Genomic DNA, 14,528 nt, shown 5'->3' with positions numbered 1-14,528 from the left:
TTAGTCACAAAATGGCTCCTGCATCTCCAGGATTCGCGTCTTTATCCCAAGAGGGAAAAAGGAGGAAAGGCAGAGTGGAAAACCTCTTATCTTCAGATGCTTTGCCTTTTTTATTCTAGAAAACAAAACTTTCCTCAGGGACTTTTCTGCCTCTACAGTACAGCTTAATTTACAGTATCTCATTCACCAGATTTTAGTCATATTGTTATCTCTAACTACAAAAAAGGCTGGAGTTCAACTCTTTTTACTTTCTAGTGCTTACAATAAATGAAGGCAAGGAAAAGAGTTGGAATGGGGGACACCAGTGTCTGTCACAATGAGTGACACAATCAAATCTATGTCTTAGAAAGATAACAGCAGTGGTAGACCACCAGAAACAAACACCAAATGAGGAAATGTAAGTTGCATGCCTAACTCTTAGTTGTGTAAATCATTTAACCCCTCCATGGCTGAATTTCCACACCTTGAAAACAAAAGAATTTCTAAGAGCTATTCCTGCTCTAAATTTCACTGATCCTGTTATAGCTTGAAATTCACTGTAAACCAGTTTGCTCTTATATAATCACAAGCACTAGAGGAGCAAAATAATTTACTTTCTTCTTTTCATGCTCATCTGGAAATATGCAGGCTGTACTCACTTCCGGGAATAGTGTTTCATTTTCAGAAAGGATTCTTTGCAGAGGAAGAGATATTTTATAAAAGCAGGAGCAAAAGCCACAATTCCCCTGATAGCAAAGTCAGGGTGAAGAACCACAAGACATGTACATATTTTTCTCACAGTGGCCCTACTCTTCTTTTATGGCTATTTAACTTATGAAGAGATGAAATCTATTGTATCATCTAAGGCTTACCACATTATATCCCATTTTCCCAATGTCTTAAAATTATAATTTCACAGAAGTGAATTTTCCACATAACAAACTTTTCCTTTAAAAAAACAAGACTTCTTCCTCCCACTTTTGATCATTTTCTGCGTAATCTTGTCAAAATACACGATGTACTTCTCTGCCTTCTTAAAGAAAGCATAATGAACATAATTTCACTTCTTGATGGCTCAGAAGCAGTAGTATTTCATCAACTCTTGGAGTATAAAAGGACTACATGAGGAGTATCTTCCTCTTTGCAAAATAGTCCACAAACCTTTGTTCATTTTTATGTGATTGGTTAGTAGATGTCTTAGTCATGGATTTTTCTCTCTTTTTCTTTACTGTCAGGCTGCCTAAGAACTTTCAAAAGATAGTTCTTTTTACAACAAATAACCTTAGTTCTAATAGCTCTCAGTCCTCTATTCTCCCACTTTTATTCCTTTCTTCTAAACTGATAGAGGCTGAGAAACCAAGAAACCAGAATATGTGTAAAGATCACTGATAATGTTGAAAGTAAGAGCCGTTTGTACCATAAAAGTTTATGAACTTTGGGGCAGTTACTTTCACTCCTCAAAGTCCCTTGACCCTTATTTCTGGTTGTACAGCTCTGTAGAGGCAAATGGAGTTATCCAAATTATGATCTCTATATAAATTGATTAGTTGCCATATTTTCAAGTGTACACTAGATATGACCCCAAGAAAACAAAATATTCAGAAGTCTGTTTCAACAGGGTAGTGTAGGGTAGGTAGGAGGATTGAAGCAGATTATAACAATAGTACCTATGACTCTACATTACTTCTACTTATATATATTCAAATCTTTCAGATTTGAAAGTAACAAGCCTCTAAGGTGCTAGTCATTATTACTTATGTGTTAAAGTAAACCTCAAGAATTCTCAAGTAAACTCTGGACAAAGTCCACAAAATGGGGTTTAAGGAAGAAGAGAAGAGCGTAGTTATCTCTTTATAAGATTTATACAAAATGAAAGGCTATATGAAATGAATCATATCTTACTATTTCTTAAAATCAATAGACTTACTTTATATCTATTTACTTTTATAATGTAAATCTTGCCCCCCAAAATCTGTTTTCTCATTTTCAATTTCTGTTTTTTCTCTTCCCTCAACTAGCACGATTTTGTTCGACGAGACCGGCCACTACGTGTCCTAATTGACCTCATACAGAGGACAAAAGATGCTGTTCGTGAATTAGATAACCTACAGTACCGAAAAATGAAAAAAATCCTTTTCCAAGAGACACGAAATGGACCCTTAAATGAATCACAGGAGGATGAAGAAGTAGGTTCAGTTTATTTGAGTAGGCACTGATAGAATGCCTACTACATGGGAAGGTTCTGGATAGGGCACTATGAAAACCACTTTTGGTGATAAAAACGTAATTGGTGCTCTGTGCTTCAACATGTAGAGTTGCAAAAGAGACATTCATAAAATTACTCTTATATAAGACAAAATATAAAAAATACTATCGAGATATGTCACCATGCAGCGGTCCATAGTGTGGATAAAATTAGCCTGCTGGGGGGCATTAGTAAGTTTGTGTAGAGGACATGATGTGGGTGGTTTCTAAGAGACAGGCATAGGGCATTTTAGACTCAGGAAAGTATTGTGCTTTAGGAAGATTATTCTGGCAACAGAATGTATTACAGCAGACTTGAATGTGTCACATTCTGTATAATAGTCCATGCAAGAGGTAATAAGGGCAATGTCAATGGAGATGGGGGGGGAAGGAACACTTTTGAGAAACACTGTAGAGGTAGATGTGATAATACAGTGCTTCTCATTAAAAGTGGTAGTGACAGATGAGGAGGAATTTAAAATGATTCTGAGCATTTTAGCCCAGGTGACTGTACAATACCAAGAACAGAGAAAAAGAACCAAGGAGAAAGAGTAGGTTTAGGATGATTTCAGTTTGGTGCCTGTTGAGTTTAAAGTCCTGGCATCCTATGCTGCTGACATAGTATGCAGATGGAGTTTTCAAAGGAGAGGTGACTTTCTGGTTTCTCATTCAAATAACTTAAGAAGGATTGGTTGAGACAAGGGTAATGACAGTCAAGACACCTGACTGGTGATGTCTGGCAGTTGGTTAGGAAATTCAAACCCAGAACATAAGAAAGAGGTCTGGGTAGATGGTTGGCTGGGGGTCAAGAGCATTAAAATGATTATAAATCAGGAGTTGAATGTAGTATGGGAAGAGGGCAGTGCCATATGAGGGACCCTAGGAAACAAACATCAGAGGTGTTTGAGAGTCCACGACTTCAAGGATGGAACAACCAGTATCATCAGATGCCATAGACAAGTCAAGTTACACAAAGACCAAAAAAAGAAAAAAAAAAAAAAAAACAGAAGTTTTTTTTGTAGAATTTAAACTGGGTTTTACAAGCAGGGCATTCTTGATGACCTTCGTAAAAGCAGTTTTACAGGAGTAGTTACAATAAATAATAGATAACTGTGGGTTTATAGAATAAATGAGAAGTGAAAAAATAGAGACAGTGAAAGTTAGTTATTTTAAGATTCATAAATTTAGCTAAGAAGGAAAAGGGACAAAGGGCAGTATGTAGAGAGGTATGTAAGTATGGGGGAGGTCTCTTCATATTCATAGGCAGAGTGGCAGAAGCTGAGACAAAAGCTTTGAATTTAGAGACAAGACAGATGTAGCTAAAGAAGTAGGATCTCTGGAAGTACATGAGCTAGGAGTAAGAGTACTAGAACCTTGAACGAGAGAAAAGACTCCACTTCCTCTGAAACTAGATTAAAAAAGAGGAAAAGAATGAACAATGAATTTTATTTTACCTTTTTAACATAAAAGAAAAATTATCAATAATTATAAAAATGAAATTCAGAAAACTGAATTGGACTTTAAAATCTCTTGATTGCAAATATACAAATGATCCCCTTTAATTGGGAAAACAAATCTGTTAAAAATATTAATGTATTATCTACCATTTAATTTTTTTTTTTTATGATAGTCACACAGAGAGAGAGAGAGAAAGGCAGAGACATAGGCAGAGGGAGAAGCAGGCTCCATGCACCAGGAGCCCGACGTGGGATTCGATCCCAGGTCTCCAGGATCGCGCCCTGGGCCAAAGGCAGGCGCTAAACCGCTGTGCCACCCAGGGATCCCAATTTTTTATTTTTTTAAAAGATTTATTTATTCATGAGAGACACAGAGAGAGAGAGAGAGAGAGGCAGAGACATGGGCAGACGGAGAAGCGGGCTCCATGCAGGGAACCTGATGCAGGACTCGATCCTGGAACTCCAGGATCATGCCTAGGCCAAAAGCAGGCGCTCAATCACTGAGCCCCCCAGACATCCCTATCTACCATTTTAAATTACCCAAATTACCTATGTCAGTGATTCCTTATAGTGCCATGACTAAGTAACAATTCATAAAGTTATATACATACAGTATAGTTCTCTGAAAATAGGATTTTGGGGGAACTAAGTTGCTTTAATTATATTATTTAATCTTATATCAAAAGATATCCCACTGTGATGGGTAAATTACATATTCTGATTATTTTACCACTTCTCAAATAGTAGTCTTTGGACTAGCAGTGATGAATACCAGTATTATTTAACAGATACATTTAATAAGATTACAGAGGTAAGCATGATAGAATTGCTTGAGGGAGGCAGAATTTAATTACCTGTCCAGGACAGTAGAATTAATATCCCTGCTTAGACATGAAGTTACTCAATAATGATTTGTGAAGGAACACATTGCTTGTCAAATCTCTGAATACTCTTTTCACTCTATTTTAGTTTCAAAGACAACTGCCCTATTTGTAAATATACCAGAAGTTACCTGTTCAGTTGCCTACAGTCTTTCTTTAGCACCTTGATGTTCCTGAAAGTCTCTTACACACCTGGCCTGATTTCTGCTTACTGAATAGCAAAACAATAATATGATAGTTGCATATGACAGAGGAAAGCCCTGGGATAGCCGCATTTGGAGCCTTATGACCCATATCCAGAATGGCCCCAGAGGAAGGCAGAGAAGTGAATTTGAGATGTCTGAAAATGATGAGGGAGTATTGGAGTCACTACATAAAAAGTTTATCTTTGCAGATTTGGCAGAAAAGCAACTTGGCACTGCAGAATTGAGTGTGCTTAATAGCTCAGTCAATGGATTGGCACTTTATCTCCAGTCATTTTTTTTTTAACCCCCATGCCCCATTTTTATAGGACACTGAACATGGAACCAGCCTGATCAGGGAAATGGACAGCCTGGGCAGCAACCATTCCATCCCAAGCATGTCTGTGAGCACAGGCAGCCAGAGCAGCAGTGTGAACAGCATGCAGGAAGTCATGGATGAGAATAGCTCTGAACCTGTCCTGATGCACGATGATGAAAGCACTCTAAATTCCAGTTCCTCTGTTGTGCCCAAGAAGGTAGGTTCCATTGTCCCCTTTGTAGCTCTAGGTTTTGTCAATTGTCGTGAAATCACCTCAGGCCACTTGGTATCCAGACATTTCAGTGTGCCTTTCTACAACTGAAATATGGGACTAAACTTAGCACTTGATAGTTCTCTTACAGTATAAAGATAGTAAAATACTGTGTAAAGCTATAGCTGGACCTATTTCTTCATCTTCCTCTCCTGCTACTCTGATGTCTTCCATCATCAGTAAATAAAAATAAATCCATAAATCTCCAAGTCAAAGAAATTAATAAAATCCTCTCTAAACCAATAACTTTAATACCATAAATCTTAACAGCTTCCCTAGTATAGGCTGTTGGTTGTGCCCTTTTAGAAGTATGCCCTCAGAAGTATGTTTCTTTTTTTTCAGAAGTATGTTTCTTAATGTATATTCCCAAGATACCATTTGTTTTATAAACAGTTTCTACTCTTTTCTATTGCTCTTATATTTATTTCTAATTCTAAAACTAGCTCTGTCTTGTTAAATATTCTGACTTTTGAATAAATGATTCTGTTTTTTATTTTTAATTTACTTTTCCAATTAAAGATCCACCTGGGGGTGGCTCTGTCAGTTAAGAGTATGACTCTTGGTTTTGGCTCAGGTTGTAATCCCAGGGTCATGGGATCAAACCCTGCATCCAGCTCTGTGCTCAATGCAGCATCTGCTTAAGACTCTCTCTTCCCCTCCCTCTGCCCCTCCCCTGTTCTCTCACTCTCTCTCTCCCTCCCTCTCTCTAATAAACAAATCTTAAAAAAAAAAAAAAAAAGATCTTCCTTTCATACAGGCCTACCATGGTTCATAAGTTGAAGTACTTCATGAAAAAAATGAAAAAAAGTTTTAAGGATTCTTCAGAGTATTTTTCTATGAGTATTTTACAGGATTACCAATAATTCTTTGGAATAAGTCCCAAAAATGTTTTGAGTGACTTTAGGTACGCAGTCTACAGTGTAGAATTATATGAAAAAATCCCTTTTTCTTTTTCCTTATAAGGTAAATATGTACTTATTTTGATAAATGCCCATGATTGCATTCTAATTTCAGTGACAGAGCATGTTTAAGAATTTTTTTTCACTTAGACTTCAACTGGTGCATTTTCCTTTGGGCAAAAAGGAAATTGAACAGATAAGGATGAAGGGCAGGAGAAAATATATTGGTCCCTGGTCATAAGTAGTGGAAGTATACACATTTATCTTCTGAATGAATTAACTTATTCATTTATTCAACAAAAATTGGTGAGGACTTCTACTACATACCAGAAACTATGGTTAGGCCCTGTGGATGCGTAGGAAACAAAACAGACATACTGCTTCATGAAACTTATTATCTGTGGGGGAAATCAGGAAAATAATTGTACAAATAATAATATAATCATGTAATTATATCATGTAATTATGAAACTTCTGCTCTGGGTAAAAGGATTTAATCTATCAGGGACTAGTGGAAAACATACTCAATGAAGTGACATTTAAGCTAAAACTACAAAGATATGTTGAAGTTAGCTAAGTTGGAGTGAGAGATGGGGATGAGTCAGAAAGCAACAAGCACAAAGGCCCTGAGACAAAAAGAACTTTGTATGTTCAAGGAAGAGGTGAAAGGTCAGAGAGGTTAGAGCTTGGTGAGCAGTATGAAAAGTGAATGAAGTCTAGAGAGACAGCAAGGACCAGGTTATCAGAAAGCCATGTAAGCATTTTGAGTAAAGGAGTGATATCAGAGAGATGCAGAAATCTGCTAAGAACTCAGCATTGGCAGCCAGGCTTCTCTAAACATGGGCAAGTGATCTTATATATAAAGAGTAGAAAAGAAGGTTTTTGCTGGGCTCTTTTTTTGGAAGGAGCTATCATGGATCCTGACGAATGTGGCTCTTTCCTTTCTGTTACCTCTGAGCCTACATGGGAATAGAGACCAAAAGAAAAGGAATTCCACTGGATCTTTTTACTCCAGGACTCCTCAAATGAGAACAGAATTAGAAGAAAGATACTACTGGCATATCAACAAGAAAGAAAAGCCTAGTCTTGAACTCATTGGAGATTTTAGTTCTAATTTTGCTATGTGATAGTACAGACCTATCTTGTGATAATATAGATTTTTCAATACTTTTTTCTCTTGCATGGTGTAATTACTTAAGAATAGATAGTAATTTATGGGGCACCTGGGTGGCACAGTTGGTTAAGTGGTTGATTCTTGGTTTTGGCTCAAGTTGTGATCTCAGGGTCATGGGATTGAACCCCACATCAGGCTCCCTGCTTAGTGATGAAGTTTCTCTCTCCCTCTGCCCCTCCCCACCCACATTGAGTCTCTCTCTCTTCCTATCCCTCTCTCAAGTAAAATAAACAAATCTTTAAAAAAGGATATTAATTTATATTCTGAAATAGAAGGTAATTGTATTTGATCCATGCAAAATGTTTGTTAAGAAGAACGTAAATTAAAAAAAAAGAACTTAAATTATGTAATGTATTTCTGTTTTATTATGAAATAAATATATAGAGAAAATGAGATTAAAAAATTGAAAAACATATGCAAATGAAACTAAATAAATTAACTGAAAATATAAGCAGGCTAACCAAAAGACAGTTTCAACAGAGCAAAAAAGCAGCCTACAGAATGGGACAAAATATTTGCAGATCATACTTTGCATATCTAATATTTGCATATCTAAGAAGGGACCAATATCCAGTTAGAGAAAGAGCTCCTAAAACTCAACAACCAAAAAACAACCCAAATAAAAAATGGGCAAAGGATTGAATAGGCATTTTTTTAATAGACTTTTTTTTAAAGATAAATAACCAATAGGCACATAAAAAGAGGCTCAATATCATTAATCATTAGGGAAATGCAAATCAGAACTACAATAAGAAAATGTCAATGTTACCCAGGGCAATATACACGTTTAATGCAATCCCTATCAAAATACCATGGACTTTCTTCAGAGAGTTAGAACAAATTATTTTAAGATTTGTGTGGAATCAGAAAAGACCCCGAATAGCCAGGGGAATTTTAAAAAAGAAAACCATATCTGGGGGCATCACAATGCCAGATTTCAGGTTGTACTACAAAGCTGTGGTCATCAAGACAGTGTGGTACTGGCACAAAAACAGACACATAGATCAGTGGAACAGAATAGAGAATCCAGAAGTGGACCCTGAACTTTATGGGCAACTAATATTCGATAAAGGAGGAAAGACTATCCATTGGAAGAAAGACAGTCTCTTCAATAAATGGTGCTGGGAAAATTGGACATCCACATGCAGAAGAATGAAACTAGACCACTCTCTTTCACCATACACAAAGATAAACTCAAAATGGATGAAAGATCTAAATGTGAGACAAGATTCCATCAAAATCCTAGAGAAGAACACAGGCAACACCCTTTTTGAACTCGGCCATAGTAACTTCTTGCAAGATACATCCACGAAGGCAAAAGAAACAAAAGCAAAAATGAACTATTGGGACTTCATCAAGATAAGAAGCTTTTGCACAGCAAAGGATACAGTCAACAAAACTCAAAGACAACCTACAGAATGGGAGAAGATATTTGCAAATGACATATCAGATAAAGGGCTAGTTTCCAAGATCTATAAAGAACTTATTAAACTCAACACCAAAGAAACAAACAATCCAATCATGAAATGGGCAAAAGACATGAACAGAAATCTCACAGAGGAAGACATAGACATGGCCAACATGCATATGAGAAAATGCTCTGCATCACTTGCCATCAGGGAAATACAAATCAAAACTACAATGAGATACCACCTCACACCAGTGAGAATGGGGAAAATTAACAAGGCAGGAAACAACAAATGTTGGAGAGGATGCGGAGAAAAGGGAACCCTCTTACACTGTTGGTGGGAATGTGAACTGGTGCAGCCACTCTGGAAAACTGTGTGGAGGTTCCTCAAACAGTTAAAAATATACCTGCCCTACGACCCAGCAATTGCACTGTTGGGGATTTACCCCAAAGATACAGATGCAATGAAACGCCGGGACACCTGCACCCCGATGTTTCTAGCAGCAATGGCCACGATAGCCAAACTGTGGAAGGAGCCTCGGTGTCCAACGAAAGATGAATGGATAAAGAAGATGTGGTTTATGTATACAATGGAATATTACTCAGCTATTAGAAATGACAAATACCCACCATTTGCTTCAACGTGGATGGAACTGGAGGGTATTATGCTGAGTGAAGTAAGTCAGTCGGAGAAGGACAAACATTATATGTTCTCATTCATTTGGGGAATATAAATAATAGTGAAAGGGAAAATAAGGGAAGGGAGAAGAAATGTGTGGGAAATATCAGAAAGGGAGACAGAACGTAAAGACTGCTAACTCTGGGAAACGAACTAGGGGTGGTAGAAGGGGAGGAGGGCGGGGGGTGGGAGTGAATGGGTGACGGGCACTGGGTGTTATTCTGTATGTTAGTAAATTGAACACCAATAAAAAAAAAAAAAAAAAAGAACTACAATAAGATACCACCTTATGCCCAGTAGGATGGCTACTTTCAAAAAATACAGAAAATGACAAGAATTGGAAAGGATGTGGAAAAACTGGAATCCTTGTGTGTTGTTGGTAGGAATGTAAAATGGTATATAGATGCTGTGGAAAACAGTGTGGTAACTCCTCAAAAAGTTAAAAATAGCATTACCAAATGATCCATCAATTCTGCTTCTGGACATATACCCCAGAAATCAAAAATAGGGTCTCAAAGAAATATTTGTACAACCATGTTCATAATAGCATTATTCATAATAGCTAAAATGTGGAACCAACCGAAATGTCCATTGATGGATGAATGGATAAGCAAAATATTTAATTTTTTTTAAGATTTTATTTATTTATTCATAGAGATGCAGAGAGAGAGAGAGAGAGAGGCAGAGACACAGGCAGAGGGAGAAGGAGGCTCCATGCAGAGAGCCTGACGTGGGACTCAATCCCAGGACTCCAGGATCATGCCCTGGGCTGCAGGCGGTGCTAAACCGCTATGCCACCGGGGTTGCCCATGGATAAGCAAAATACTGTATTTACAAACAATGGAATGTTTATTCAGCCGTAAAAAGGAAAAGAAATTCTGATATACACTATGACATGGATGAACCATGAGGACATTATACTAAGTGAAATATGCCAGTAACCAAAAGACAAGTAGTGTATGATTCCACTTAAATGAGGAATTTAGAGTAGCTAAAATCATAAAGTAGAATGGTGGTTGCCAGAGGGTGGGGAGAAGAAAGAAATGAAGAGTTGTTTAATGGGCACAAGTTTCAGTTTTATAAGATGAAAGAGTTATGGGGATAGATGGGGGTGATGGTTGCACAACATAGTGTATTTAATAGTACTGAACTGTATACTTAAAAATAATTAAGATGGTTAATTTATATATTAAATTATATATATTTTCCTTCCACAATAAAAAGGGGGAAAATTTAAGCAGGCAGGAAAAGTAGAATATGTTATCTATGAAAACTGGAATGTTAAATATGATATATCTTCATGAGACCCGTTTAAATCCTATACCTGGGCTTAAAAATGTATCATTTTAAACACAACAGAAAATTTTTAAAAATTATTCAAGAACTTTATATTTGTTGGGGTACTTGACTTCCCAAAAGTTTTCCACTTGGGAACATAAATGAAATAAGATCTTAAGCTCTCAATAGAAAATTTTATATAATCATAGGAATGAGGAAACTAGTTTATAGTTCTGTCTGCCACACTGTTGTGTTCATTTACTTTAGACAAGTCACAAACCTCTCTGGGCCTCAGTTTTTCTATCTGTAAAATTAGGAGTTGTTCTGTATGGTTTCAGAGATCCCTTCCAGCTCAAATTCTGCCTTTCTATTCCTGTAATCTTTGAGCAGCAGATCTTTGTGACTTTCAAACTGTTTTGTAGAGAGGTACCTCAGGAACAGGCCTCATCCATACCTCCTCCAGGATAAGACTGGCTTTTATCTCTTAGGTTATATGATTGGATTTCACTTAAGATTTCACTTAAAAAGGGCATTTTTCTAAAAGCCACTGTTCTGATCAGTCCCTCCTTTTTCACACAGATGGCATAGCAGTGACACTGTATTAAATGTAGGAACAGCTAACATTTACGTCATGAGTTGGATTCTCTGGGAAGCAAAGCTGAGACGGTTTCAAGCAGCAATTTGCTTATTAGGAGTTTCCTTTGGGATCAACCCCTGTGGAAGAGAGAAGGAAGCAGCACTGAGCAGAGGGCAAAGTTGAAGTGAGATGCAGACCTAACAGCAGCCTCAGCCTTAGCAGTCTAAGGGAGCTGTGGGGCTCTAATGACACTTCAGAGTTGTCCAGACTGAGTCAGAATGGCTGGGCCTTGTTACCCTCACCCAGACCAGTCATTGAATATGAATAACCTGGGAAGAGTGTGAACTTGCTCACAGCTGCTCCCTGCAGCCAAGGCAGCCCCTAAATGGACCAACAGCCCCTTCTGACTGCCAGGATTCTGGCAGCAATCTTTTCTTAGAGGCGGATCTAGGTGGAGCATTTCTGAGCCTACCATAATTTGTGACCACAAAGATTATTTTTGAAAGAAAGCAATCAGTATTATTTTTTAAAACATTTACTAGTTTTGCATGGGTTTGTGACCAAAATCTTAGAAAAGCCTATATATCACTAAATTATCATATTACAACCTATATTCTACTCATTATCCTATTTTATTTTCTTTTTAATACTTGTCACTATCTAATATTATATATTAATTAATTATTTCATTAGTAGAATGTAAATGTTATTAAGGCAAAGATTATGCCTACCTTGTTCCACACTGTATCTCAACACCTAGAACGGTGCCTGGCATAGCACAGGCATTCAGTAAATAAGTATGCAATGAGTGAATGAACGAACAAACAAAAAACACAAGGACTGAATTAATGGCCAGATAGAAAACATCATTGCTATTTTGGTTCATTAAACATATAGATTAAAAGAATTAAATAATCTTATCTTTATGGTTTGAAAGACTTAAATAGCATTTCTCCAACAATTACACCCAGACAGTAAGAACATGCTTAATAAATATCAAAATATAAGAATAAGGGTGGGGGATCTTTTTGCCCCCACACACACATCTTGATTATTACAATCAAGCAGACATTATCTTAAATTAGTCAAATCATAGATATGAAACAGATGACCATTTTATATAAGAAGTAAAGGCCATGTGTAACCAGTAAGAATGTGACTTGCAATTAACTGCTCTGCGTCCAGAATAAAGATGCCCTGATTTTAGCAGGACAGTTCTATCACAGATCAAGCCCCCAAAAATGTAAAGTGGGACACAGAAAATTTTCCTTTGACATCAGAATTTCAGGTTATTTCTTTTTCTCCAGTCCTGACCTCTGCTCTGAATGGACCCTAATCTAATCTTCCTTGTGAGCAAAAATGACTTGATAAGTCTAAAAGTATATTCTGACAAACTTTAAGTACTTTTCCACTTCCTAATGTTGCCACACTGCTTTTTCGAGTAACAAGAATATCTCTAGACTGTTACCTCCTCAAAGACATCTCTCTTCTGCTACCACCCAGCACAGTGTCTGTCACATTGTAAGCACCCAATAAATGTTTTGTGAACTAAAATGAAGGTGAACTTTTATAGGACACAATTCTACATGTGCCTCAATTCTCATTTTTTTCCAAATGACTCCAGAGCAAACTCCAAATCCAGATTAGGTCTTTTGCCACTACCTAGCCTCCTTCTGAGCCTCCACCCTACTACTTAAAATCACTGTGGATGTAGCAGCAGCAAACAGATTTTTTTTTTAATTTTTATTTATTTATGATAGTCACAGAGAGAGAGAGAGAGAGGCAGAGACACAGGCAGAGGGAGAAGCAGACTCCATGCACCAGGAGCCTGACATGGGATTCGATCCCGGGTCTCCAGGATCGCGCCCTGGGCCAAAGGCAGGCGCTAAACCGCTGCGCCACCCAGGGATCCCAGCAAACAGATTTTAATAGCATTGTAACCAACAAAATCTATTCTTTTAATTTGCCAATTAAAAGGTACACTTTTATCTTGTTTAAGTCTAAAATCAGTTATCTTTGCCTGCTACTGCCTTATATTAATATAGATCATAAGACTTTAATATATTAAAGCGTTTGGTCATTAATCACTGTTATTTTAGGTATGCCTAATGAACTTTAGTCATCGTGACCCCTTTTTAGAGATTATTTTTGAAAATCACTCTATCCTAACTTCTAAAACTTTATTTGGCCTTTTTCTTATTCATCAATGTTCTTTTCCACCCTCTTCTTTGAAAAAAGAATGTCTTTCACCATTTTTGTGGGGAAAAAAAAAAGAGAGATGTCCTTGAGGGGATAGGATGTTCTACTTTAATTTTAGCTTTCTTTCAGGGGCCTTTCCTATCATTTTTTGCTGAAGAGAGGGGTGGGTTCTTTGACTCTTCAACTCACATTGGCCAAAGTAAAAGTAAATTAACATATGAATGTAATGTCTTTTAAACAGAGCAGTCATACAAGCCACCTCTCTATAGTAGCATCATTATCCTCTGCATTCTAGTCATTTTTTTCTCCCTAGTAGCTATCCTACCCTGTAAAGATAGCCTATCCATCTTCTTCCCTTCCTCTAGCCCTAGCTTTTGATAGCTATAATGGCTTATACAATAATTTAATACTTCTAAAATGAGGAAAAACAAAGGAGAGATGGTGGGTTTGTTGATCCTTTCTCCACACCATAAAAAGTGTAGGAGTAATAAAAAGACTTCTCATCATCCAATAAAAGCCGTTTTTAGATCCTCTTCCTGCCCCCAAGTAAAAGTGTGCTTGTCACTATTTTACAACTTTCTTAGAGTACAGATTGGCAGGTTTTTTATGAAATACAAATTTGAATTCTGTTAAATAATATAAGAGAAAATGTCATTGTCTCAATCTTCTCACACCTATATTCTTTTTTTAAGATTTATTTATTTATTTATTTATTTATTTATTTATTTATTGTTTATGATAGACACAGAGAGAGAGAGAGGCAGAGACACAGGAGGAGGGAGAAGCAGGCTCCATGTCAGGAGCCGGACACGGGACTTGATCCCAGGATCGCGCCCTGGGCCAAAGGCAGGTGCCAAACCGCCGAGCCACCCAGGGATCCCCCTCAGACCTATATTCTTGAACTTATTTATTCAGGAAACATTTACTGAATGCCTACTAAGTATCAAGCACTAGATGGGGGTCCTAGGGAGACAGATTTTT

The 14,528-nt window shown here is 37.2% G+C and overlaps 1 protein-coding gene across 4 annotated transcripts in view; it reads left to right on the top strand.

The window, feature by feature from the left end:
- TAOK3 (TAO kinase 3) overlaps positions 1–14,528 on the top strand; it is a 179,369-nt gene that overhangs the window by 128,006 nt on the left and 36,835 nt on the right. For all 4 annotated transcript variants that reach the window (XM_025474127.3, XM_035706323.2, XM_025474128.3 and 1 more), the window contains 2 exons: positions 1,998–2,165; positions 5,073–5,279. In XM_025474127.3, coding sequence (XP_025329912.1) covers positions 1,998–2,165; positions 5,073–5,279 — 375 coding nt within the window. The remainder of the gene's footprint in view (positions 1–1,997; positions 2,166–5,072; positions 5,280–14,528) is intronic.

The sequence above is a fragment of the Canis lupus genome, chromosome 26 (genome assembly GCF_003254725.2).
Source record: "Canis lupus dingo isolate Sandy chromosome 26, ASM325472v2, whole genome shotgun sequence".
NCBI classification, from domain to species: domain Eukaryota; kingdom Metazoa; phylum Chordata; class Mammalia; order Carnivora; family Canidae; genus Canis; species Canis lupus.
Note: the sequence above shows the minus strand (reverse complement) of the source record. Positions and strands in the feature narration are given on the sequence as shown.